Here is a 24,586-nt window from a genome sequence, read left to right on the forward strand (position 1 = left end):
GTCAGGACCTCTGGGGAGACAGTGTTATTAGAGCTACTGACTTGAGATTCTCTAGCCCATAGATGAATCCCACGTGGTAGGATGAGATCACCCTTAGCAGTGATCTCCAGGGTGGGATTCTCACAATCTCCTAAGGGGTCCAGAAAGAAAATATCAGAACATCATTTTACATTTATTCTTATATTTAATTAATATTAGGTGATTTGATACAGATGCCCCCACATTGTGCCTATCAGTCAGTTATGTATCACACTGCACTCAGGGTACCCTGAGGTAACTGTAAAAATTATATAACAAAGAGGTGTAATGGGCAAAGCCTCATTTTTTTTTTTTCTTTCACTCTAATATAACACACTGTGGTATATACTTATATCTGCACACATGAATATATATATATGAATATGGATGAATAACTTATGATATATGAATATGGATGAATAATTTAAAACTGTGTTTTAAATAGTTTTTTAAAATACATATTTTATTTTGTAATAATTTTAGATATACAGAAAAGTTACACAGATGTTAACATCCATGCCTTTAGTACCTTTGTCAAAATGAAGGAACCCACCAATGTTACATTACTACTACCTTTATTCCAGAGAGAAAAATGGTAATCTACTTTGATCCAGTAAGAGGTCGGACTAAAAAAAGCAAAACAACCAAAAAGACTATCTAAATATCATTTTATATGCGTTATTTTTCACAATTAAATTTGCCCTGAATGGATATGAAACCTTGAGATAACGATTAATGATTGTATGAAGCCATTAACACTATGGCAACATTTTAAAATTTAAAATTAGTGTGCCATTGGCACAAGGAAAGAAGAAGCCATTCAGCGGTCATCTTCTAAACAACAGAAGTAGTAGTGAGCCTGTGATGCTTGGCCACGTAGATGACACTACCCCAGTGGAGGTAAAGGAACTGTAGTACCCAACTCTCAACACCAGTGGGCGCCATGAAAGCCAATGCCATGTAACTCGGGGAAGTTGTATCTGATGGCTTTTCTACTTCAGTTATTCCCTATAGAAATTATAAGAATGGCAACATCTGTTTTCAAGACCAAACACAACTCAAAGCTACCATCAGATACAAGTACTAGTCTAGCCCTTGTATCACTAAGGAAATGTAAGTAATCTCATTCATCTTCTAAAGATGTAAGTCAAAGGAAAAAAAAAAAAAAAAGAACACCTAAATCTCTACAACGCAAACAAAAGCTCTCTAGTTTCTCTGACTTGTGTTCCAAATTAGTGCCTCTGACCTTTTCTTAAAACTTTAAGCATCACAAGGAAATCAGTGGGAAGGGAATCATGTGCTAACAAAGTACTTAAAGGGCAGAAAAACGCACTGAAGTGAAAGGGGATTAGTAAAGGGTGGGGAAGAGGACCAGCCCCTCCCAGTTTGGGTGAGCAGATTTGGGATTAGTTATCAAGCAGAAACTCACATGCAATTAACAGCTCTGACATCAGGGGACGAGCAAATATAAAACACTCAGCTCTGAGAGGGGTTCATCAGAGAACCCGCTCAGGAGTTTAAGGTACTGGAGGGAAGCTCTATGGGGAGCAGGTGGATGCCCGCCAAAACTCCATTAGGATGGGAGATTTTAAGTCACGGAAATTAACTACCAGGAAATCTGCTTCCAATCCTTTCAGCTTCATGGCTAAATGTAATTAATGGCCATGACCTGCTAACGAATGCTTTGGATAAGAGACATCTATGATAAGTATTTTTTTTCATAAATAGAAATTTAAAATAAAGAAAACTAAATGCTAGGGCAGGGGATTTAATTATGTAGTTATTATCCATGTCAAGTTTTTCCAGGTAAATTACTATTTTTACTATTTGCGAGAAATGTCATTTCACAGGTATGAAAAGCATTTTGTGGGCGGCTGGGGAGGGCTCCTGCCTGTTTATAACAGCACAAAAAGAAAACTTGCACTAATGCCATTTTGCTTTCTCCTTTTCAGCCTGATTTTTATGTGTTTCAGTCTCTACACAAAGGGCTGCAAACCAGAGATCTGTTCTTCACTCTTGCTTCGAGCAGAATGAAAGCCCATAAATTCCTCTCTCTGGGATACATCGTCTTGCCCCTGCTGTGTTCTCAACAGACCTGGGCTCAATTCCCAAGACAGTGTGCCACCGTTGAGGCTCTGAGAAATGGTGTGTGTTGCCCAGACCTGTCCCCACTGTCTGGGCCTGGGACTGACCGCTGTGGCTCCTTGTCAGGGCGGGGCAGGTGTGAGGCAGTGACTGCAGACTCACGACCCCACAGCCCCCATTACCCTCATGATGGCAGAGATGATCGGGAGGCTTGGCCCACGAGGTTCTTCAACAGGACATGCCGATGCAATGGCAATTTCTCAGGACACAACTGTGGGACTTGCCGTCCTGGATGGAAAGGAGCTGCTTGTGACCAGAGAGTTCTCACAGGTAAGTGGGGATCTGCATGTATATACAGTTCTTCATGAGACTCTATGCATTTAATAGGAACCTAAATCATTTGAGCTGGAAGCACATCTGAAAATCATACAACTCACTCTTCCCTCTTCACAGTTGAGGAAACTGAGGCTCAGAGAGGCTAATAAGTGTATTTAAAGAGTTGAGGTTAAGGCTCAGATCCTCTGACTGACAAGACCTCCTTCCAAAACATTTATGGAGCAACTGCTCCACGCAGGGAACCATGGTAGGTGTTCGTGACTAGACCCTTCAGTGACTTCTCAAGGTAGTGATGTTAATTGTAGTAAGTGAGGTTCAGAAAGGTCAAATCCTTACAGCTGGTACTTGAAAAATCTGGAATTTGCCAGTGAGGTCAGTCTAGCTCTAAACCATGATCTACTTCTACTACACTTGCTAACCAACAAAGAAATTTCCCCTTGTGATGATCAAGTTCAGCCATTTCAGGTGACGAGCCTGGCCTTCACTCTACTAAATGGCAATACATAATAAAGCTTTAAATAGTAAATCCAGCGATACATAGTTGTTTTCCATGTGCCAAACATTGGGCCAAGGGTCTAACAGAATGTTTATTGAGTCTTTTTTATGAGCCACGCTCTGATATAATTGCTTTTTATGTGTGTATTCTTTAACCTTTACAACTCTATAAAGCAGGTATTATTTTTATATACACCCTTTCAGATGAGAAGGTGAGACTTAGAAACACGTGTACAGAGTCACAGAGTAAGTCCCTGGTATTAACCACTATGCCATGTTTTTCATGAGGCTTATGATTTTGAAAAGATAGAAAGTTCCAGAAAAATACACCAATGATGAGCAGAAATAAATACGAGATCACAGAATCATAAAGTCCACAGTCATAATAACGAAAACTAATGAAAACCCTAGAGTAAGTTGGCGGGCAGGGGAGGGGCGGGGGCAGAAAATAGGCCTAAAGAAGAGATTCCGGTGAGGGGAATTTTAAAGGAGTATAAACTTATTTAAGCATATATGCAAATTATCATTAATGGGTACATGGGATGCAGTGTTACGATGACGCCCACGTGGCACATTTTCACGTTTGAATGTTGTATCCTTGAAGTCAGGAGAAATCTTCTGGACTTGAGTGCAGAAGAAAAGAACCGCTTTGTCCAGGCCCTGCATCTGGCCAAGCGGACAATGCACCCTCAGTTTGTCATCGCCACCAGGAGATCAGAAGAAATATTGGGGCCAGATGGCAACACGCCACAATTTGAGAACATTTCCATTTACAACTACTTTGTTTGGACACACTACTATTCGGTCAAAAAGACTTTCCTTGGGCCGGGACAGGAAAGCTTTGGCGAAGTGGATTTCTCTCATGAGGGACCGGCTTTTCTCACATGGCACAGGTACCACCTTCTGCAGTTGGAGAGAGACATGCAGGTATGTGTGACACGTTGCACTTTTCAGGTCCCCAACAGACAAGGTGGATCGTCTGGAAGCCGTTTTCATCCACTACGTTCTGAGCGATCGAAACACGTGATGGCAAAGCAATTTCATGATATTGATCTGTCTTTGACATTCTAAATTTCTCCCTATTAGTAAATTACTTACTCATTAATTAGTCTTCATCTTTTGTGAAGGGAAAAGAAAGTAATATCAATGGGGAGGGAGCCAGTTGAGACAGCTCTAGGTGTGATGTAAAGTGATGGACATATGCTGCAGCATAATTGAAAAAATGATCTTCATATAGCTTGCAACAAAAGAATCTCAGTTGATGGGCCGGCCTTCCCAAATGTAAATCGATACCCCCTCCTCCTGGTTTGGATAAAAAAAAAAAAAGTGTGCATACAGTTCTCAGTCTACCAAGTCCCAAATGTACACCTTGTTATGCCAGCAAATGATTCTGAGTTTATGGCACAAAGTATAAATTATGAAAAACAATATCCTTTATATTGTCATGTGTTGATTGAACTCTGTTTTGTTTCCATGCCTCCTACCTCAGAAACCTACTAAAAGTATCACACCATTCAGGTCTCATTTTTACTTAAAAGGCATCAACTTTTGGGGCATATAGTAGACCTCAGCCCAAACATAAGTATTTCCTGCTTATCTTTTAAGCGGAGAACCTCAAACCACATTAAAGTATGTTAACATAGATACTTTTTAATCATTTATTTTACCAATTGCTTTTCTTGAGAAGAGTAATTTTAAAATGAAATTTGAGGGGCGCCTGGATGGCTCAGTTGGTTAAGTGTCTGCCTCTTGGTTTTGGCTTAGGTCATGATCTCAGCGTTCATGAGTTCAAGCCCCACATCAGGCTCTGTGCTGTCAGCACAGAGATTGCTTGAGATTCTCTCTCTCTCTCACCTCCCCCCCACACACACACACTTGCTCACTCTCTCTCTCTCACAAAATAAATAAATAAACATAAAAAAATAAAATGAAATTTTAAATTATTAGATCTCAACTAAGAAATCCACAAAATGAACGTGTTTTCTAGGTAAATGGATTCCTTCCCTCAAATTAAAATATAAAAGTTAATCTAAAAATATCTGAGGGTAAAAAAGGTGTTTAGATTCATTTATTGATTTGCAGTATGCTTGTGTCCAGCACTATCACAAGAAAATAAATGGTGAGGCGAGAGAGAATTAATGCACTAAAATACAGAATAAAACATTGGTATAAAAGTAGTCCATCCATATTCAGTTTGAGAGTGATTAAGTTAATTCATCTGATACTCTGAACTTCATATTTTATAGCTCTTATTACAAGTAAGACATTTAGTAGATTACGAGTAGATAAATCTGTCATTTGTAATCAACTCCAGATCTCCATGCCTCCAAGTCATTTTCTCATGGGCACACCAAAATGAAAGGGCAGGTGGAAAGTATCTAAAAGCTTCGATTTTGCCTGTGTAAACTTCAACCTCTATGCCTTATATTTTTAAAACCCAACAGCACAAGGGATCCAACGAATTACAGTCTAAATGTAATGCACAGTTGAAATGCCACATGAATATTCTCCAACTCCCAAATGTCAATTCTGAACCACAAACTGACTCTTAATGATCCCTTGGAAGCTGTCACTAATTTTTGTGAACCAGAACAATGGCTTCTAAACAAGGACTCTAAACCCCTGGAGATCAATAAAGGAGGATGCTTTGGAAAGCTTTTGGTCCTCTAAAATACCCTGGGGACCAGGAAATGCTTCCTAAAGGGTTTAAAGTGAAAAAGCAGAAATGTACTAAATGCTTAGGAGGTGAGGCACAATGATGGCAATCTCTACACTTAAATCTCACTCCCTAAATATAACTCCCCAACGGTCTAAAGGAATGAGAACAAATACAATAAAAATATGTTTTAAGGAACTCAATAAAATAAGCATGTGATCTTGAGTCCATTACTTTTTCTTTTAAGGTTTTTGTTTGTTTGTTTTGTATTATTTTGTTTTTTGAGAGAGAGAGAGATCTCCACGTTGTCAGCGCAGAGCTGAAGTGGGGCTTGATCTTACAAACCGTGAAATCATGGCCTGAGCCAAGATCAAGAGTAGGACACTTAAACCACTAAGCCACCTAGGCATCCCCTGAGTCCAGTACTTTTAAAATTGTTGAGATCAGCTCTGAAAGGAAACTATGTCCCTGGTCTAAAGAACTGTGTGCACAAAGAAATACTCTGCTTCATTTCACATTTCCCGTTGGTATTAGTTTTTAAGCAGAAACCCAAGTCTTAACAGTTTAGATTCTGAAGCGGGGGTCTTTAAGGAAAACGTCTTCAGTATCCAGGCAGATACGGTGATGTGAAAGAGATGGTCTGTGTAGCCTGTGAAAAGTCGAATCCATATAGCTCATATTTGGAAAACCTGGAATTCACATAGGCTTCTTCCACTACCCTTGTTAACCCACAAATAAATTTTAAAAACCAGAATCTAAATGCCTGAAGTCATTCATGTTAAACGGAAAGAAAGAAAGAAAGAAAGAAAGAAAGAAAGAAAGAAAGAAAGAAAGAAAACAAAAAGCACTGCTCTACATAATATATTTAAAGACTGGATCTGGCTCCAGACCAAGACTCCATGGTGCTTGAATTAGAGATATGAAAATTAGAGATATGAAAACAGGAGGTAAAATGTCAAGGAGCGAAAGCTATTATTGATATATATTTTTTTGGTATCACCCATAGAACTTGAATTACCTACCTGGGAAAAAAAAAAAAAAAAGACTTCTTTCCCCAAAAATAGCATTTGTAGAAACTTCTGTATGATGAGTTGAGTTTCATTCTCTTTAGTGCCTCAATGACTCTTCATAGTATGTGATAAGCTTTGTTAAGTAAGATATTTAATTCCTCTGGCTACTCAGACACCACTGATACACTAACTGGTTCTAATTACCAAAAGAGAGTTGATAGAAACAGACAGCCAGGGAGAAAACCAAGCAAAGGGGGAGAATTTTAAACAAAAGCAGAGAACGCTAACAGAGTTTCTTTGATCTAGGAAATGTTGCAGGATCCTTCATTCTCCCTTCCTTACTGGAATTTTGCAACCGGGAAGAACACCTGTGACATTTGCACCGATGACCTCATGGGATCGAGAAGCAACTTTGACCCCACTCTTATAAGCCTGAACTCTGTCTTTTCTCAATGGCGAGTGGTCTGCGAATCCTTGGAGGATTATGATACCCTGGGAACACTTTGTAATAGTAAGTTCCAAACCCATCTAGGATTCAGAATTCCCTATTACCTAAAGAGATTAAATGTGCTGTCTGAAAGCCCTCGTTCTACTAAGGACTTCAGAATAAAATATTTTATTAGAGAGAATCGATGTACAGATGTTCATTGAACGCTACTCAAGGCACTCTATAAGGTTCCCGGGGGGAACAGAAAGTGTCTATACATTTTTACACTGCTTTTCTGGAGAAATTTGGCCAGTGCCTTGCTCACCCTCTTACTTTGGAAACGTATGGTTATATAAGATTAATCCTCTTAGCACATACAGCACTCCTGAGTAGTCATGTGTCTTGAGTTGAAATTTCAGAGCAAATTGTTTCCCTAGGAAATCTGAAATATGCCGAAAGAGTTGGAAGTGACCTGAGAGTAAAGTTCTAGTCAGAGGGTCAAAAGCAAAAGGTGATATGCAGGGTATCTTTAAGAAAAGGAAGATACCTTATGCAAGATGTCTTCCAGCTAACTGCTTTGAACCTCTGTCAAAGCGAACACAAAAAGGGAATGCTAAACCAGCTGTCCCGGCGTCCTTTCTCCAGTGATGTATAGGCCACTGCTGCCTTAGATCAAGGTTCTGTGATATGTGGATCTGTTCCTGAGTGTGTTGTTCTCTTCCTTGGATCACATTATTACTCTCTCTGTGGCACCAACACAAGGTCTTAATTACTAGTCACCTACCCCATCTACTTTTCTTCTTCAGGCATGTTTGGTTATTTTAAACTTGTTCTTCAATGTAAAAACTGGATTCATGGGAATTTACTTTGTTAACGTCTTCAAAATATATTTATTCCCATATATTCTTTTCAGCTGAAAATATGAAATTCCTCTACCAACCTTAAAAAAAAAGAATATCTTTCAAAAAGAATATTCTAAATAGAACAATTCAGTGGATTTTTTTCAGCATTATAAGATTTTTTAGCTGCATATAGGAAAAAGAGAAGTGATAGTGTATGGATTTTTTTTTTTGGTTGAAGTTTAAAAATTAGAATAAATTTTGTATTTGTTTAGCAAGCTGAATGAGTGATCCCACCTTGAAATGACGTTGAGAATCAATATATCTTTAGATACGAAAACATCAGTCCCTTTCTGAGCAGGCTATTGTATTTTGTCCTAGGAATTTTTTCCAGACCTTTTCTAACGATACTGGTGATTGGATGCCAAAATATAGCACAGTTTAAGTGGGTAAATAAAATTATGGCAGAGGAGAGAAGATTCTATTTTCATCACTTGTTCTTGTCAAGAGGTCTCATAACCAAGACACGTAGTTTCATGAAAAATTGAAGATTGTGTATTTTAGGGAAACAAATTTGAGGAATACTTCTTTTCTTAGTTCGTGATATAAACACCAAGAATTTTATTTATTAGGCCAGTGAAAGATGAAACTAACAGTTTATTGAACACATACTACGTGCCTGATATGGTACCAAATGCTTTCATATATCTTATTTAATTCTCCTAATTCTGTTCTTGGATGAAATTATCCATTCCTGTGGTTTCATTGATCATCTTTTACTGGACAGCCATGCACGTACATTTTTAGAACAAGCCTTCCTTACATATCCCAATCCTGTATTTTCATGTGTTTGTTGCAACAATGCCTCTCCAGCGTCCCATTAAAGCGCCAAACTTGGTACATTGCAAGAATGAGTTATTGACACCTAAGACTCTTCTAGACACTAAAATATCATCTTGGATTCATCATATGAAGAATGTTGTTCCTTCTACACAGTATTTCTTAAATCTATTTTCTCCTTCATACACTCAGAACTTTTCATTCATTCCTGCATGGAAACTCCACAGGACTCCAATCCATATGAGGTTAAATCAGGTGCATTGGCAGAGGCTGTCCATGTGCAAACAAATCTAAAAAGACCCAGGTTAAATTTAACTCGTTTAAACTAGTTTCTTTACTATCAGAATTTTCCACTGTGAAACTCCATGAGGGCAGATTAGGGTGTGATGTTTTCAAAACCCATGTAATCTATCATGTTTTTCTTGGAATGTGTTGATAGCTCCTGAACAATAATCCTTAAAACACAAGCTTGGATTGATAGTTTTAGCCGGTGGGGTCTGAAAGTTTTAATAATAATGCATACCTAAAACAGTGTGCTGTCTCCTTCCCAATCTCAAGAGTGGCATATTTTTATTTTTATATTATATAAAGTTGCTATGCTAATTCATCAGGTACTAATCGTTATGTTAATTATAAACATTACAACATAGTAAGCTTTATGAATGAGGTAAAATGAATACAAATTGAGATTGTAATATCACCTCTCCCACCCCAGTGGATTATTCTGCATATCCTCTTAGGACACACACATGCTTCTCTTGAGATCATTGGAACAATGCAAAATATTCCTAACCGATCTCCTCCTTTCCCACCTACCTAAGAGTTCTCTTCATTTCCTATTGAATTAAACATAATTTCTCCACAATACGAATCTGGTCTAGTTTTACATTGTTCCCACCGTCCCTTACCCTCTTGCATTGCCCTGTACTCCAGGCAAGCTATTCCCCAACCAGCCCTCTTTACAGCCCAAACGATCTTTCCATATATCAACATACACCAGACAACTATTTAGCATCTACTATTTGCCAGGCCCTGTACCAAGATTAAGGGGTGTACTGGTGAGCGAGAATAGAAACAGTTCTTGTTCTGAGGGAGCTTATCTCATAGATAGGAGAAAGCATATCATTGTTCTTATTACCTCTGTCAAAAATGTTCCACTTGTAACATTTCCCCTATTTACCCTGAAAATTCTTCTCAGAGAATCAGGGCTCTTTGCAATCTCTTTCTCTCTCCTCTCTCTCTCTCTCTCTCTAACATTTATTTGTTTTTGAGAGACAGAGACAGAACACAAGTGGCGGGGGGTGGGGGGGCACTAAGAGAGAGGGAGACACAGAATCAGAAGCAGGTTCCAGGCTCTGAGCTGTCAGCACAGAGCCCAATGCAGAGCTTGAACCCATGAACCATGAGATGATGACCTAAACCGAAGTCAGTTGCTTAACAATTGAGCCACCAAGGCGCTCCTGCAAATCTCTTTTCTTTAATGACATCTTTCTGAAACCACACACTTGGAAAGGATTGATATTCTTTCTCAATCTCTGTCTTTCTGTCTCTCCCCTTCACCTTTCCACTCTCCCTCTTTCTCTTTCTCTCCTTCCCTCCCTTCCTTCTTCCTTCTCTCCCTCCCTCCCTCAAGGCACCCATTCTATTATCCCTAGTGTCACAGCCCTTTGCTTGCCTGTTTGTCTTAGTGCCTTTTAACACGTGCCTTTTAACAAGTTTATTTCTCACATTAATTGCTGAAAAATATGTATCGATTGAAATATAGACCAGTTCCCAAAGAAATTGTAGATTGTTTTTCTTTATTTCTCCGGAGGCTTGAAACAAACAGTAATCGAATATAAAATTTCACACATGTGTGAAATATAGGTTTAGTGTGGGATTTAGGTTTATGAGACTATTTTGGCAAAATTCAATTTTCCATGGACTTTTGATGTTAATATATTTTCAGTAATGAGGTATACGTTGATTAAACAAATAACAGGACCTCTATCTGTTATTGTGATCATTTTTTTCTTCTAATGATTTTATGTATCCCACATCTAACTCTGCTCACAGATATATCACAATGATAAGAATGTGATAACTTAAATATTCTCACTGTAATGACCCTAAGTCTGCCTTTTTAAAATGTTCTCTTCTACCAGGGAGAACCTATCTTCCAGTGATCATGCTCTACATAAAAATGGAAGAGCAAAGAGATCTGTAAATATTCTGTAAGTGTTCCTGTACCCTGTATTTTTTTCCAGGCACTGAGAGGGGGCCAATTAGGAGAAATCCAGCTGGAAATGTGGCGAGGCCAATGGTACAACGTCTTCCTGAACCACAGGATGTCGCCCAGTGCTTGGAAGTTGGTTTATTTGACACCCCTCCTTTTTATTCCAATTCTACAAACAGTTTCCGAAATACAGTAGAAGGTAAGTAAAAGAAGTCAGTGCTTTGATTTTATGTAGTTGTCACAGTAAACTGAACTATTCACATTCAGATCTCCTTGAAAAATCTTTGGAAGCCATATTGATCTTATGAATTTATGTGAATGTTGCCTCCTATTATGATGTAGTCACAATTCCCTGCTCAAAAAAGAACTTCTTAAAGAAAAGTGTCAGGCCATGAAACTCTTTTAAATTATCGTAGTAGAATCCTTGGGAAATTAGTCTTCAATCTCTAAAATACCTGAAAAGTATTAACTCAAATCTGTGAGGTGGCTAATCATTATAACTCTATCAAATTCTGGTAGAGGCAAATAATTTTCAAGACTTTGAGAGCCTAAATTTTTTTCTTAAAAAATAACAATAAAGTTTCTAAACAATTAGTTGACATCCAATAATGCCTGGCTGGGGCATATATTTCATTTAGGTTTGTATTATCCTATGAATGTTTTTAAAGGACTATAAAAATTCAAACTACCATCTAATGATATTTAATGTGATTCTCCTTATTTCATTCAAAGTATTTTAAAGGTGAGGAAACTAAAGACCAAAGAAGTGAATTTCCCAAGATAGTTTGTAACAGAACACAATTTCAAATCAAAATTTTTTAAGTCCATTGTCTTTATACAATACATTTTAATATCTCTAAATCATCACCGATACATATTTAAAGTTTTAAAACAACAGAATCACATTTAACGTATTATAAACTTCTTCTTGTCACAATGTACATTAAATATAGCATTAAACATGTTAGGCTCCTCCCCCTGAGGAAAAAAAAAAAAAATAGGAATAGATCTCTCTGTCTCCATGATCTGAGATACTTGACATAGAAATCTAATCATTATTTTCCTTTCTCTCCCCTATTATCATCAAAACTGGATGCCATTCTATTCTGTCTTTATGTTAATATTAATAACTAAATATGAATGCACTGATTTGGAGATTATTCAATAGATAATCACCATGTTTTGACTAAACTGGTGTATATAAACTAAGGCCATAAGCATTATATCCTTTTTTTTAATTTACTTTGTAAAATTCAAGTTAGTTAACACATAGTGCAGTATTGGCTTCAGTAGGACCCAGTGATTCATCACTTCCATATAACACCCAGTGCTCACCCCAACAAGTGCCCTCCTTAATGCCCATCACCAGTTTGGCACAGCCCCCCCGCCACCTCCCCTCCAGCAACCCTCAGTTTGTTCTCTGAATTTAAGAGTCTCTTATGATTTGCCTCCCTCTCTGTTTTTATCTTATTTTTCCTTCCCTTCCCCTATGTTCTTCTGTTGTGTTTCTTATTAAATTCCACATATGAGTGAAGTCATATGATATTTGTCTTTCTCTGACTGATTTATTTCATTCAGCATAATACACTCTAGTTCCATCTGCGTTGTTGCAAATGGCAAGATTTCATTCTTTTTGATCACTGTGTAATATTCCAGTGTGTGTGTGTGTGTGTGTGTGTGTGTGTGCGCACATACACACACACACACACACATATATATATATATACCACATCTTCTTTATACATTCATCAGTCAATGGACGTTTGGGCTCTTTCCATAATCTGGCTATTGGCCATAAGCACTAATTTCTACAAGAATATGTAGGTTGCATCTTAATGATGCAACCTTAATGATGACCAATCAAAGGACAAATTATACTGATTTCCTGACAGAAGGTCTGAAAGGACCAGTGCCCACCAGCATGCTGTGTATGTTGCAGTCTTTAAACATTTCGTAAATAAAAATAATAATAATGGAATAAATATATGCAAAATGACTAAATAAATGAGTGAGTGTAATTGTACAAATGGGTTAATATATTTTATCATCTTTGAAAAACAAAACAAACAAACAAACAAACAAACAAAAAAACCACAGCTCCACACCCAGTGTGGAGCCCAATGCAGGGCTTAAACTCACGATCCTGAGATCAAGACCTGAGCTGAGATCAAGAGTCAGACACTCAGCTGATTGACCCAAGCACCCTTGGGTTAATGTGTTTTAAATTCTAATTTTATTTAATAATATGTAACATTTCCCTGTTCTTCCACCTCTGATTCTTAAAGCCAACCAGGTACACTTATAACTCCATCCTGCATCACAGACCCTCCGTTTTTGTGATCTATCTTTACCTTCTGCCTAATATATATACCTAATAAATATCATATGGAAATATATATGGAAAATATATACAATATATAATATGAGAGACATACAGTATAAGAAATACATAATACATGAAATGTAGGAAATATACATATTATATAGGAATATCATATACATCATATAGAATATGGGAAATAGAGAGAGAGAGGATACATAGGAAATTATTAAATATTATATAAATGTTTTGACAATAGGCTTTCCAGATGTTTAAAACTAGTACAGACATGATAAGCATGCTCTGGGAAATTGTGACTTTTCCACAAACATAAGATAACTTTCCCGAAATAAACATGGTGACAGTGAAAAGGAATGAGGTAGGAAACTGAAGTAATATCTGGCAATTTAAGGTCCAGGACAATCAGAGTGATGTCCTCCCAACTGTGTTAGTTTTTAGGAGAAGGAGATTTCCACTCTCTTTATTTCCACTGAACCAATGTTTGCCTTGTCAAAATAGAGTGCTCTATATATTTTGGCTGGCATCTTTGCAGGTCATTATTTTTAACCTTGAGGCTACATTTAGAATGTCGTGCCACTGGCTTAAAGCTAACCTAGCTCTGGGTATAGCAAGAAATGTCACCAACCATAGGTACGGAGAAGCAAGGCTATTATATTAGGGCAAAAATTGGCCTGACAAACTGCGGAGAAACTGTTTCCCGATATAATCGCTGCTGTTGATTTGAAAAGCAAGATATTGGCAATGGTTTTCATTCTTCTCACCCCTCTTTTTATATCTAGGTTACAGCGATCCCACAGGAAAGTATGACCCTGCTATTCGAAGCCTTCACAATTTGGCTCATCTATTCCTGAATGGAACAGGGGGACAAACCCATTTATCTCCAAACGATCCTATTTTTGTCCTCCTGCACACTTTCACTGACGCAGTCTTTGATGAATGGCTGAGGAGATATAATGCTGGTGAGACATTCTCCTATGCTTTTTTGCGGGCTCAGCAAGGAGACCGTTCAGGTGGTATAGTTATCACTATAGACTACGCACTTAACACATGTGAACTACACTTCAAAATAAGGAGAAAAGAGCTGTGATATCTAGCTGTTTCCACATGTCCCAAACGACTTTGAAAATGCAGATAAAAAGTTATAAAAATAGTTACGAGACAATATTATATTATTATCCGAGTAAGCACGTAATCCCTTCTCATTTTTTAGTTTGAAAAGATGACTGTCATGTTTCCCAAATTTTTCTTCCTTGTAGCTTCCAGTGAACATTTGCATGTCTTTTTTTGTCTTTTTTTTTTTTTTTGAGCATTCTCGTGAATAAAAAAAATTTCACTGATCTCTTCTTTGATACCTAAAAGACAGAAAAAAATTATGCTCATAATCCACAGTTTTGATTTTTATTACTGCTGGCCTCTTACAAATGGAAATTCTCTTCAACTTGAAAAGTTAATGTTGGTTTTTATAGAGAGCACAGCATAGAAAATCTTTTTCAACTTCATTTTAATGGGTTTTTAAAAATATTATTTAGAAGGCCACTTTCTCTTCACTTCTACTCGGCTGAGAGGCTCAAGTCACTTTGCAAACAATGAAGTACTTCTATTTGTTAAAGCATCATACATGTTCATACTTCAAAAGTTTGTAAATTTTGGCTTCTGTGCCTTTACTTTATCCCGCACATAAACATAATATTGGGTATAAACTATCTATTGACTTATCTACCCAATTCAGCCAGTCTCTTATTTCTTGGTGTGTATGTACAGGAGAAGCCTCTAATCCAACCTGATTATGACCATTCACAGATATGTTGGTCAAATCATATGTTCCATCAGAAAATCATTCAAGAAACAAATAACTCACATATAACTATTCACTCATCCATCTGCTATGAATTCACTAATTGGAGTTCACTTATTTCATATGTATTCACAAGCATACCTACAGTCATAATGAATTATCTACAATTTACAATGTCTGTTTCTTTAACAAGAAACAAGAAATTAACAACCCTTGAGATGCAACCTGAGTCCAGTATGCGTCTAGATTTTCATAATGACTACCTTATGTTTACAATCCTATTGCTCACTTCTAATTCTTTACCAATATCTCAGGCATTCTCCTTTAGCAAACCTTTCTTAGACATTCATACATTTAATATAAAACAACATCCCTCTCCTTTAGAAATCATAATTATCATTTTGCATATGGTTAGCTATATTACTTCTTCTTTTTTTTTTTTTAATTTTTTTTTTTAACGTTTATTTTTGAGACAGAGAGAGACAGAGCATGAACGGGGGAGGGGCAGAGAGAGAGGGAGACACTGAACTGGAAGCAGGCTCCAGGCTCTGAGCCATCAGCCCAGAGCCTGACGCGGGGCTCGAACTCACGGTCTGTGAGATCGTGACCTGAGCTGAAGTCGGACGCTCAACCGACTGAGCCACTCAGGCGCCCCTTTACTTCTTATGACAATAGCAAGTAAAGTGGAGTTCATAGGTTTAGGAATGAACAAAAACTTGTTAAACACGCACTTCTCAGAACTAGACAACAATGCACAAGCTGTAGTTATTCAGCCATTCACAAGGCCATGGCTGTTAGTAAGTTGTTCTTACTTAGGACTGACTTAAGAAGTAAAAGGAGGTGGAGAATCTTGGGTAATCTGGAGCTTTCTTTCAACTATGCAAACAAGTATTCCTTTGCCTTACATACCCTGATTGAAAAGATCATTATTTGACATCTATAACAAGTTGTTGATGGTCATCGATGAATCAGATAAATACCTTTGTTATTTTCTCCCCACTTCCTTTGCTTGTACTATATAAATTGCATAATAGCTCTCAGTTACTTGGATAGTAGTAGAGGGAAAAGTACCATGAGCAAAAAGTAGGGAGCCTAAAGCATATTTTTGACAAAATGTGGCCATAAAATTATAAGACAAGTTAATGTAAACACTTAAAAATTGCAGGAACACTGGGGCGCCTGGGTGGCTCAGTCGGTTAAACGTCCGACTTCGGCTCAGGTCACGATCTCGCGGTCCGTGAGTTCGAGCCCCGCGTCGGGCTCTGGGCTGATGGCTCAGAGCCTGGAGCCTGCTTCCGATTCTGTGTCTCCCTCTCTCTGCCCCTCCCCCGTTCATGCTCTGTCTCTCTCTGTCTCAAAAATAAATAAAACGTTAAAAAAAATTAAAAAGAATTGCAGGAACACTGAACACTAATGATTAACCTTCTGCTTAAATATTCCATGTCCCTGCAAACGTCCCGTGGAAAAACAATGTCATAGAACGACTACATAGGAAGAAAATAAAAAGATTAGAAAAATGTCTAAAATGATGCATACAGCAGAAGTCTTTGTTGCAAATAAGTCTATGAGTGGAGGATGGAATTAGTTTTCAAAATGTATTGAAAGGTTTTATAATAAGGAAGTATCTTCAAAAATCATAGGATTATAAAATTATTAGGGTCAGAATGGAATAAGAATTGCATTTTACAGCTGAAGGAATGAGAGTCATCGCATATAATGTGATGTCTCATTAGACATGAGGTGGTATAATATAGAGCACGCAAACTTTATTCAATATGATGTTAAGTTTTATTCACTAACATTTTGTATCCATGTGCACATTTAATTCAATTTTCTATTTTTCCCAAATGTGAATCATGTGAATGAAGTTTTATATATAGCACTAAATATAGTGAGCTTTTCAGAAGAAGCAGTGTATACATTTCGCAGACCAGACCCTACTTATCCTGCCCTGAGAGAAATGAACTAATTACGCACACACTCAAAGCCTTTCACAAACAGTATCTGATTCCATATCTTTGTTCTTATGAATAATGCTGCAATGAACATGGGTGCAAATATCTCTTCGAGATACTGATTTCATGTCTTTTAGAGATACACCCAGAAGTGGGATTGCTGGATCATATGGTAGTTCTATTTTTAATTTTTTGAGGAACATCCATATTGCTTCCATACTGGCTGCACCAATTCCCACCAACAGGGCACAACAGCTCTCTTCTCTCCACGCTTTTCCCAACGCTTGTAATCTCTTTTCTTTTTGACCACAGCCATCCTTACAGGTGTGAGGTAATCTCTCAGGATGGTTCCAATTGGCATTTCCTAATTAGTGATATTGAATACCTTTTCACGGACCAGGTGGCCATTTGTAAATCATCATGTCATATACCTTAAATACATACAATTTTTTGTCAATTGTACCTCAGTAAAGCTGGAAAATAATACTATTTGAGTGCCTACTATTTCCTACATAGTATTTTAGGTACCAGAAATACAGTAGCGTACAAAACACACAAAAATATTTTCCCTCCTGGAACTCCCCTAGTTGTTAGTTGAAATGGCAGTAAAAATAAGTAAATAAATATAAAGTATGTTAGATGGGAGAAAGTGTTTGCAAGCTAAGAAAATCAGGAAAGGGGATGGTGAGTACTACATAAATACATGGAGGAAAATCATCCTGGGATGAACAAAGGAACCCACTGTGGCCAGAGCAGAGAGTGGGGAGAAAATGGTGGGAAATAACAAGGTCAGAGAGGTGACAGGGGGAAGATCCTGAAGGCTGTTGGCTATAACTCTGAGATGGGAAGGGTCTTGCATAGGGAAGTTTCATGACGATTCTACTGTTCTTGTTTGCTATTTTCACAATTATTCCTCCATTCAGTTGAATCGATGTAACTTTATCACCACGCTGATGCTGAATGGGGTTGAGGCTGTTTGAGTCAGGATGTAGTGGAAAGGTGAAATAGAAAGTTACAAAAAAAAGTTTATCTACATTGTTAACTTTAACAAATAATTAACGAGAATACACCAAAACGTGGGTTCCTTGGGCCAGGCGTTCTGTCTGTTCTGTGCAGTGCTGTAGCCTCCATGCCGAGACCAGTGTCTTACGTTAGTAAGAGCTCAACAGATTTGAAGCAATAAATATTAAATTAGCATGAATACATAGTAAATCTAAAGTCGCAAAAATATAAACACTACATGCCATGCTATGATCAGTTGTTTTACAAAGTAGACGCTAAAATACTTTTCTGTGCTTCCCAGGATCACAGGGACTGTCTAGGTGATATATTTCTTGCAAACAGAAAATGTAATACTCCGCTAACTTTCTCACATATTCCAGCTCTTCTACATAGTTGTCCACTCGTGTCCAGCCCAAGCCCGATTCCAACTCTGGTTTTGTGATATCCCACCTCATTTAGTTGTATCAACATAAATGTAGAACATCAATCATAAAAAAGAACAATCTTGGGGCACCTAGGTGGCTCAGTCGGTAAAGCATCTGACTTCAGCTCAGGTCATGATCTCACGGTTCGTGGGTTTGAGCCCCACGTGGGGCTCTGTGCTGACAGCTCAGAGCCTGGAGCCTGCTTCGGACGATGTGTCTCCCTCTCTCTCTCTCTCACCCTCCCTGCTCATGCTCTGTCTCTGTCAAAAATGAATAAACATTTTTTAAAAATTAAAAAAAAAAAAACAATCTTCTGCCACAAAGAACCTATCACTCTTTTTATCCCTGATGACAGAAACTCACTAATAATATAAATGCCTGTAACTTGTATTTAAGTTGAAAGAGGAGAAGTGGCAGGAAGGAAATAATATCCCAGGAACTTGATTTAAAAATTTAAGTGTTTTTTCTAACAGAGTAAAATATAGGGGATAAGTTCATATTTATATCTCGGGAAGTAAACAGAAAAAAATGAAGAATACTAAACAGACATATTCATATTCAAGGACAAACCTCCATTAGACATGGCACCTCTCAAATTTATAGATGAAGCTTCAGCAAACTATACGTCCATCTTTTTTTAGCCTTGAAAGAGAAGTTTAGTGAATTTTTTTCAAATAAGTTTCTGTAATTTAAAAGTAAAACAACTAATGATCAACATAGATGATAAAATACTAAAACTTCCCTGTTTTTAAACGTTCTTGATCTATTGGATGTTATGTTAGTGCTGTGTTCAAAACATTTGAACTCTGTTTTATGCAATTTTCTCTGTTCTGCTATATACAGTAAAACTATTTTTATGTCTTTATCCAGTAAAAAATTAAAAAAAAACAATTTTATGTTATCCTAGAATATTTTAGGTCACCTTCAGGACATAATAATCTATTAATACTAACTTTATTATGTTATTAACAAGATGTCTTTGGCATATTTTAGATGTATCCACATTTCCATTGGAAAATGCCCCAATTGGACATAATAGACAATACAATATGGTGCCATTCTGGCCTCCAGTTACCAACATAGAAATGTTTGTCACTGCTCCAGACAATCTGGGATATACTTATGAAGTTCAATGGCCAAGTGAGTATTGAAAATGTATCTTTTCTGTGGAAATTACCAAAACTACATTTGCTACCTTTTAAGGTAATCACAGTATTCTGAGGCCTATATTTTCCACTTAGATTTAGAAGGTTTTATTTGGATTTTTATTTTGGGATAAAGAGATTGAATGTAACATTTGTTGAGAGCCCACTCTGATCTGGAATTAAGCTGATTCTATAGCATACTATCTCATTTAATCCACACAACCCTCTGAGCTAAGTGTTGTAATCCTCATTTTACAAATAAGGAAGATGAGGCTAGCTATGATTAACTGAGAAAGGGTAATTGTCACAGGTCATATTTCTAGTAGGCAGAGATAATGAGTTTTGAGCTTAAGTTCATGTAATACGGCCCAATTTTTCTACTACATAATGGTGCCTTCGTATCTTTATTCTAAAAAGAAAAAATGGAGTGAGATACTCTGTGCTGCTTTTTCTGAGATTTTGAAATTCAAACATTCTTATTTTCTTTTCAATCCCTTCCCAACAAAGGCAGCAGGGTATAGTGAAGAGCACAGCATGTGGGCTTTGAAAGACTTGGGCCCCTAAACCAACTCTGGCACCTACTGGCCAAGTGACCTTGGACAAGTGGCTCAAACTCTATGGCATCATTTTCTCACCTTTAGAACAGAAATAATAATAGCTATCCCAATAGGGTCCACTTAGTAGGAGAAATTTGGTAAGTGCCTTCAACATGACAGGTGCTATAATCAGCAATGTGGACAATAAAAAAGTTCTATATGGGGGCACCTGGGTGGCTCAGTTGTTTAAGCGTCTAACTCTTGATTTCAGCTCAGGTCATGATCTCAGGAACTGAGAGATTGAGCCCTGCAGGCTCTGTGCTGACAGAGGGATTCTCTCTCTCTCTCTCTCTCTCTCTCTCTCAAAATAAATAAATGAATAAACTTAAAAAAATTATATATGAAGATTTCGGTAAAATGCCTGCCACAATGCCTAAGTTTAGGGGAGCTGATTTTTGGTGGCAACTATTTACTGTTTATTTTTTGTTCTCCTTTTGTTTTTCACAGGTCGGAATTTTAGCATTTCTGAACTTGTTACTATAGGAGTAGTTGCTGCTTTATCACTGGTCGCGGTCATTTTTGCGGGTGCTTCTTGTATGATTCGTGCCAGAAGCAACATGGATGAAGCACATCAGCCTCTTCTCACTGATCAATATCAACACTATGCTGAAGAATATGAAAAAATGCACAATCCTAATCAGTCTATGGTCTAATGACAAACGACCAATTCTCTGATACATTAGCATCACAAGAACACCTGGTTGAAACATAATAGGTGAAATTACTGTATGTTCTTTTCCTCCGTTACTCTCTTTCTTATGCACGCCCATGTTGGAATTAGAGCTCTACATATTATTTGCTAGAGCACAGAAGAGTCACAGTCTTTTTAATACGTTCTTTTTTTCAACTCTATTTCAAATTGTAGGTTGTATGTTAACAAACTAGAATTTAAAAAAAACTTGAAACATTAAAAAAATAAAAAATAAAATAAAACAAAATAAAATAAAATAAAATAAAATAAAATAAAATAAATAAAATGGTAGGTTGCAGGCAAACACCCCTGTCCTCTAACCCTAATTCCCAACCCTAACCCTAACCCTCTGGAGAGGTCTCTGAACTGCAAAATACCAGACACATATACTAACCCTGACCCTGAATCTGAGAAAGTGGCCTCCTGAACACATGATAAGAAACGCTGAGAAACAGCCTAGTTACCCTGGAGAAGACTCCAAACATTTAAGAACTGGCGGGATTTCTGGAAATGGGTGTTGAAGGTAGAGATTTAAAAAAAGAATAAAGGAAAATAAAATGGTAGTTTGCACCAACTCTATGATATTTAAGCAGAGAATGTGAAGATTTGGGCGTGTTTTAAAGATCAACTATATGACAATGTAAATAAGCTGTTGTGCTTTGTTTATGTATAAAGAAAAATCATAATAGTAAATCTCTGATTGAAATACATCAGTAGGCATCTCTACAATGTGAAAATGCGAACACATTTCCGTTCACTGATATCGAACAACGGATATATAGGAAGCCACATTTATTAATTAAAATCAGTTATGTGGATTACAAATGGGATCCCAATTAAGTTTTTCAAACTAGGATTCCCCTTGGGCATCAAGGTTTAGTTTAGTTTAAGGTTTAGTCTGAGGTTCAACGTCGCAAAAAAATCCTGATCTTTGTCACACTCTATAGAGGTAAAGACTTCACTTTGTTTGAAAAACAGTTGATCCTCTATTTGCCACCATGTTCTACCTGTCAATGGACTGGAAGCCAACAACCCATTCATACATTTCACGTCCCCATTCCTCTTCCAATATCTTAGTGACCCAAAGCAAGACATAAAGTGAAGAATACGCAATACCGTGCTCTACAAACACCATTCGATTCATCGTGTTTCAAGTAGCCTTCTCGTATCACTTATCGGTCTTTCATATGTTTTCAAAATAAAATAATAATATTATTTCATCAGTTGTGTGAGGCTTTCATGACGCAGTTGTGTGAGGTTGTCATTAATTTTTATTCTGCCTATCTTCTAACCTAAAATATTTTTACTGTTTTTGATCTTGGGTTACTGAAATATTCTCAATGAAGAACTTGAAAGGCTGGTCACTGGGAACAAACATTTTTGGCAAAATCGGTGAAAAGAAATATGAACAATAGTAATTATACACTATAGAAAGTGGGGAGTCTGATATTCCTAACTCAAAAAACAAGATTAAAGTTATGTACACAATTGGTTATGGGTTTCCCTATATTAAGCAATCTTAAGGCTATGAACACAAGAAAAACAGACGAAATGTGTTAGTAAAAGAGAATGCATATAATAATAGTATCTTTTTAACTTTAAAATACCATTCCTGAATTGATTTTTGACTACATTTTATTAAAATATTATATACTCATTGCTTTTCAGATATATTATTATATAATGTAAGATTTATTTAAACATTTAATAAAGTTTATGGCAGACATTAATAAGTCTGCCACATCATATTTTTGGAGATTTACTAAGTACTCGTTGCATAAATGTTATTTCTTTACTGATATTTATTTATTTATTTTCATTTCAGATAGTGTATAAGTGGGGCAGAGGGAGAGAGAAACACAGACAGAGAGATTCTTGAGCAGGCTGCACGCTCAGCATGGAGCCCAGTACTGGGTTTGACCCTATGACCCCGGGATCATGATCTGAGCTGAAATCAAGAGTAGGATGCTCAACCAATTGAGCCACCCAGTTGCCCCTTGTAAACATTTATTAAGCACACCTAGATTTCAGACATACTCCAAAACTGTGGAATTGGGGAAGGGAAGGGAAGGAATAGAAAACTGAGATGGTCATTTTTGATTTGGCCTTCAAAGAATGCTAATGGATTTACCAAACACAAGAGTAGAGAAGGGCACTCCATACAGAAATGACAGCAGGGACAAAGTAGCAGAAGTTTAAGTGACATGGAACATTCAAAAACATAAAGTAGGTCAGTGTGGTTAGAGCATAGAGCAATATGGATGCTACATCACCTTTTCATGGAGAGGAGTAGAAAGATAAATCAGGAATAAAATCAGAGTGTCCTATATGCAATCCTAAGAAATCTGGAGTTCATTCTACAGGTAAGAGGGAGCAGGAAAGACAATAAAGTATGTTTTACAAAGATAATAATGATGATGTTTGTAAATAATGTCTATTAAGAATAATTTGGAATGGTTAAAACAGAAGCTAAGAGACTAGTTAATATCAAATAGTTCATGGGACAGAGAAGGAAAAAACTTAATTATAAGAGAACCCATTATATTATAAATGTATCTTTCATTATTTCTCCCTAAACATGTTGCTTTATTTTTCTTGTACTCAAGGACTTCTGTTTAGTTTGTGTGTGTGTGTGTGTGTACATATATATATATATACATATATATATATGTGTGTGTGTGTGTGTGTGTGTATGTGTGTGTATACATATATATACACATACATATATATGCATATATATGTATACAATAAATATATGCATATTTTATATACATATTTATGTATATGTATATATGTATATATATTTTAGTTTAGTATATATATGTATATGTATATATATGTGTGTGTGTATATATGTGTGTGTGTGTGTGTGTGTGTGTATCTTGATCAGGTGACCACTACTCTTCCTGTAATATATCATATTATTCACTTCAAATAATAGTCATTTGCAATCTTGGATATTTTCTACTGTTCTCAGTCCTTCATTTCCCTTATAAAACGTAGTCAATGAAGTTATTATGCACTTACTGGAAAGCATATTTCACACCACTTAAACAGATTCTGTCTTGGTGTATAGACCCCCATTATATGCCAGTGCCACCAACTGAGCTAAGCATTATAGTCTCAACAGAGTAAGAATGCCCAATTGAACATTCCTATACAATCAAAAATGTAAAGCTATTGTTTTTGTGCCCCTCTGAAGTTACATACTGTCTTCATTCCCAGAAGCAAATTTCAGACACAGTGCCTACTGATAGCTACGTGTAATCTTTAAAATTGGATGCAGGGGAAAAGATTTGGGCTTTTAAAATATCTGTTTCAAGACTAGGTTGTAAGACAGTTGTGCTAAGTTCAGCCTATGAGTACACAGCTATGTTATGTATTTTGTCCTTAGCCTAGTCAAAATTTTTATTAACCAACCAACCGACGGAACATCATGTTGGGCTGAGAGAGCTAATATGAAATAGAAAAAGAACAACAACAAAAAATAAATATATTAACAAACCAGGAACAGGACCTGATATAAAAGAGATACAATTTTAAAAAGAAAAGTGCAAAATCCGGTACTTCTAAAGCACAAGTGCAAAATTAAAGGATGAAGGAAGACAGGAACTGTCAGGATTCTTTACAAAATAACCAGGAGCTTTTAGTGTATTTCAAATTCAATAGAAACCAGTAGGGCAATGAGACCAAAATAGGGACAAAATGCTATGCT

At 36.9% G+C, this 24,586-nt stretch overlaps 1 protein-coding gene across 1 annotated transcript; it reads left to right on the top strand.

The window, feature by feature from the left end:
- Positions 1-2,048: 2,048 nt before the first annotated feature.
- Positions 2,049-20,833, top strand: TYRP1 (tyrosinase related protein 1). Its single transcript, XM_007098552.2, has 7 exons — positions 2,049-2,433; positions 3,539-3,861; positions 6,907-7,111; positions 10,953-11,120; positions 14,042-14,221; positions 19,433-19,579; positions 20,628-20,833. The coding sequence occupies exons 1-7, from the start codon at positions 2,049-2,051 to the stop codon at positions 20,831-20,833; spliced, it is 1,614 nt and encodes a 537-aa protein (XP_007098614.1).
- Positions 20,834-24,586: the final 3,753 nt, after the last annotated feature.

This window comes from Panthera tigris, chromosome D4 (assembly GCF_018350195.1).
Source record: "Panthera tigris isolate Pti1 chromosome D4, P.tigris_Pti1_mat1.1, whole genome shotgun sequence".
Taxonomy (NCBI): Eukaryota; Metazoa; Chordata; class Mammalia; order Carnivora; family Felidae; genus Panthera; species Panthera tigris.

Bases quoted from the DNA above. Each gene is read 5' to 3' on its own strand.
- TYRP1 (XM_007098552.2), top strand. From the start codon at position 2,049: ATGAAAGCCCATAAATTCCTCTCTCTGGGATACATCGTCTTGCCCCTG. The intron at 2,434-3,538 runs GTAAGTGGGGAT...GTATCCTTGAAG, and splicing joins TGACCAGAGAGTTCTCACAG to TCAGGAGAAATCTTCTGGAC. The intron at 11,121-14,041 runs GTAAGTAAAAGA...TTTTATATCTAG, and splicing joins TTTCCGAAATACAGTAGAAG to GTTACAGCGATCCCACAGGA.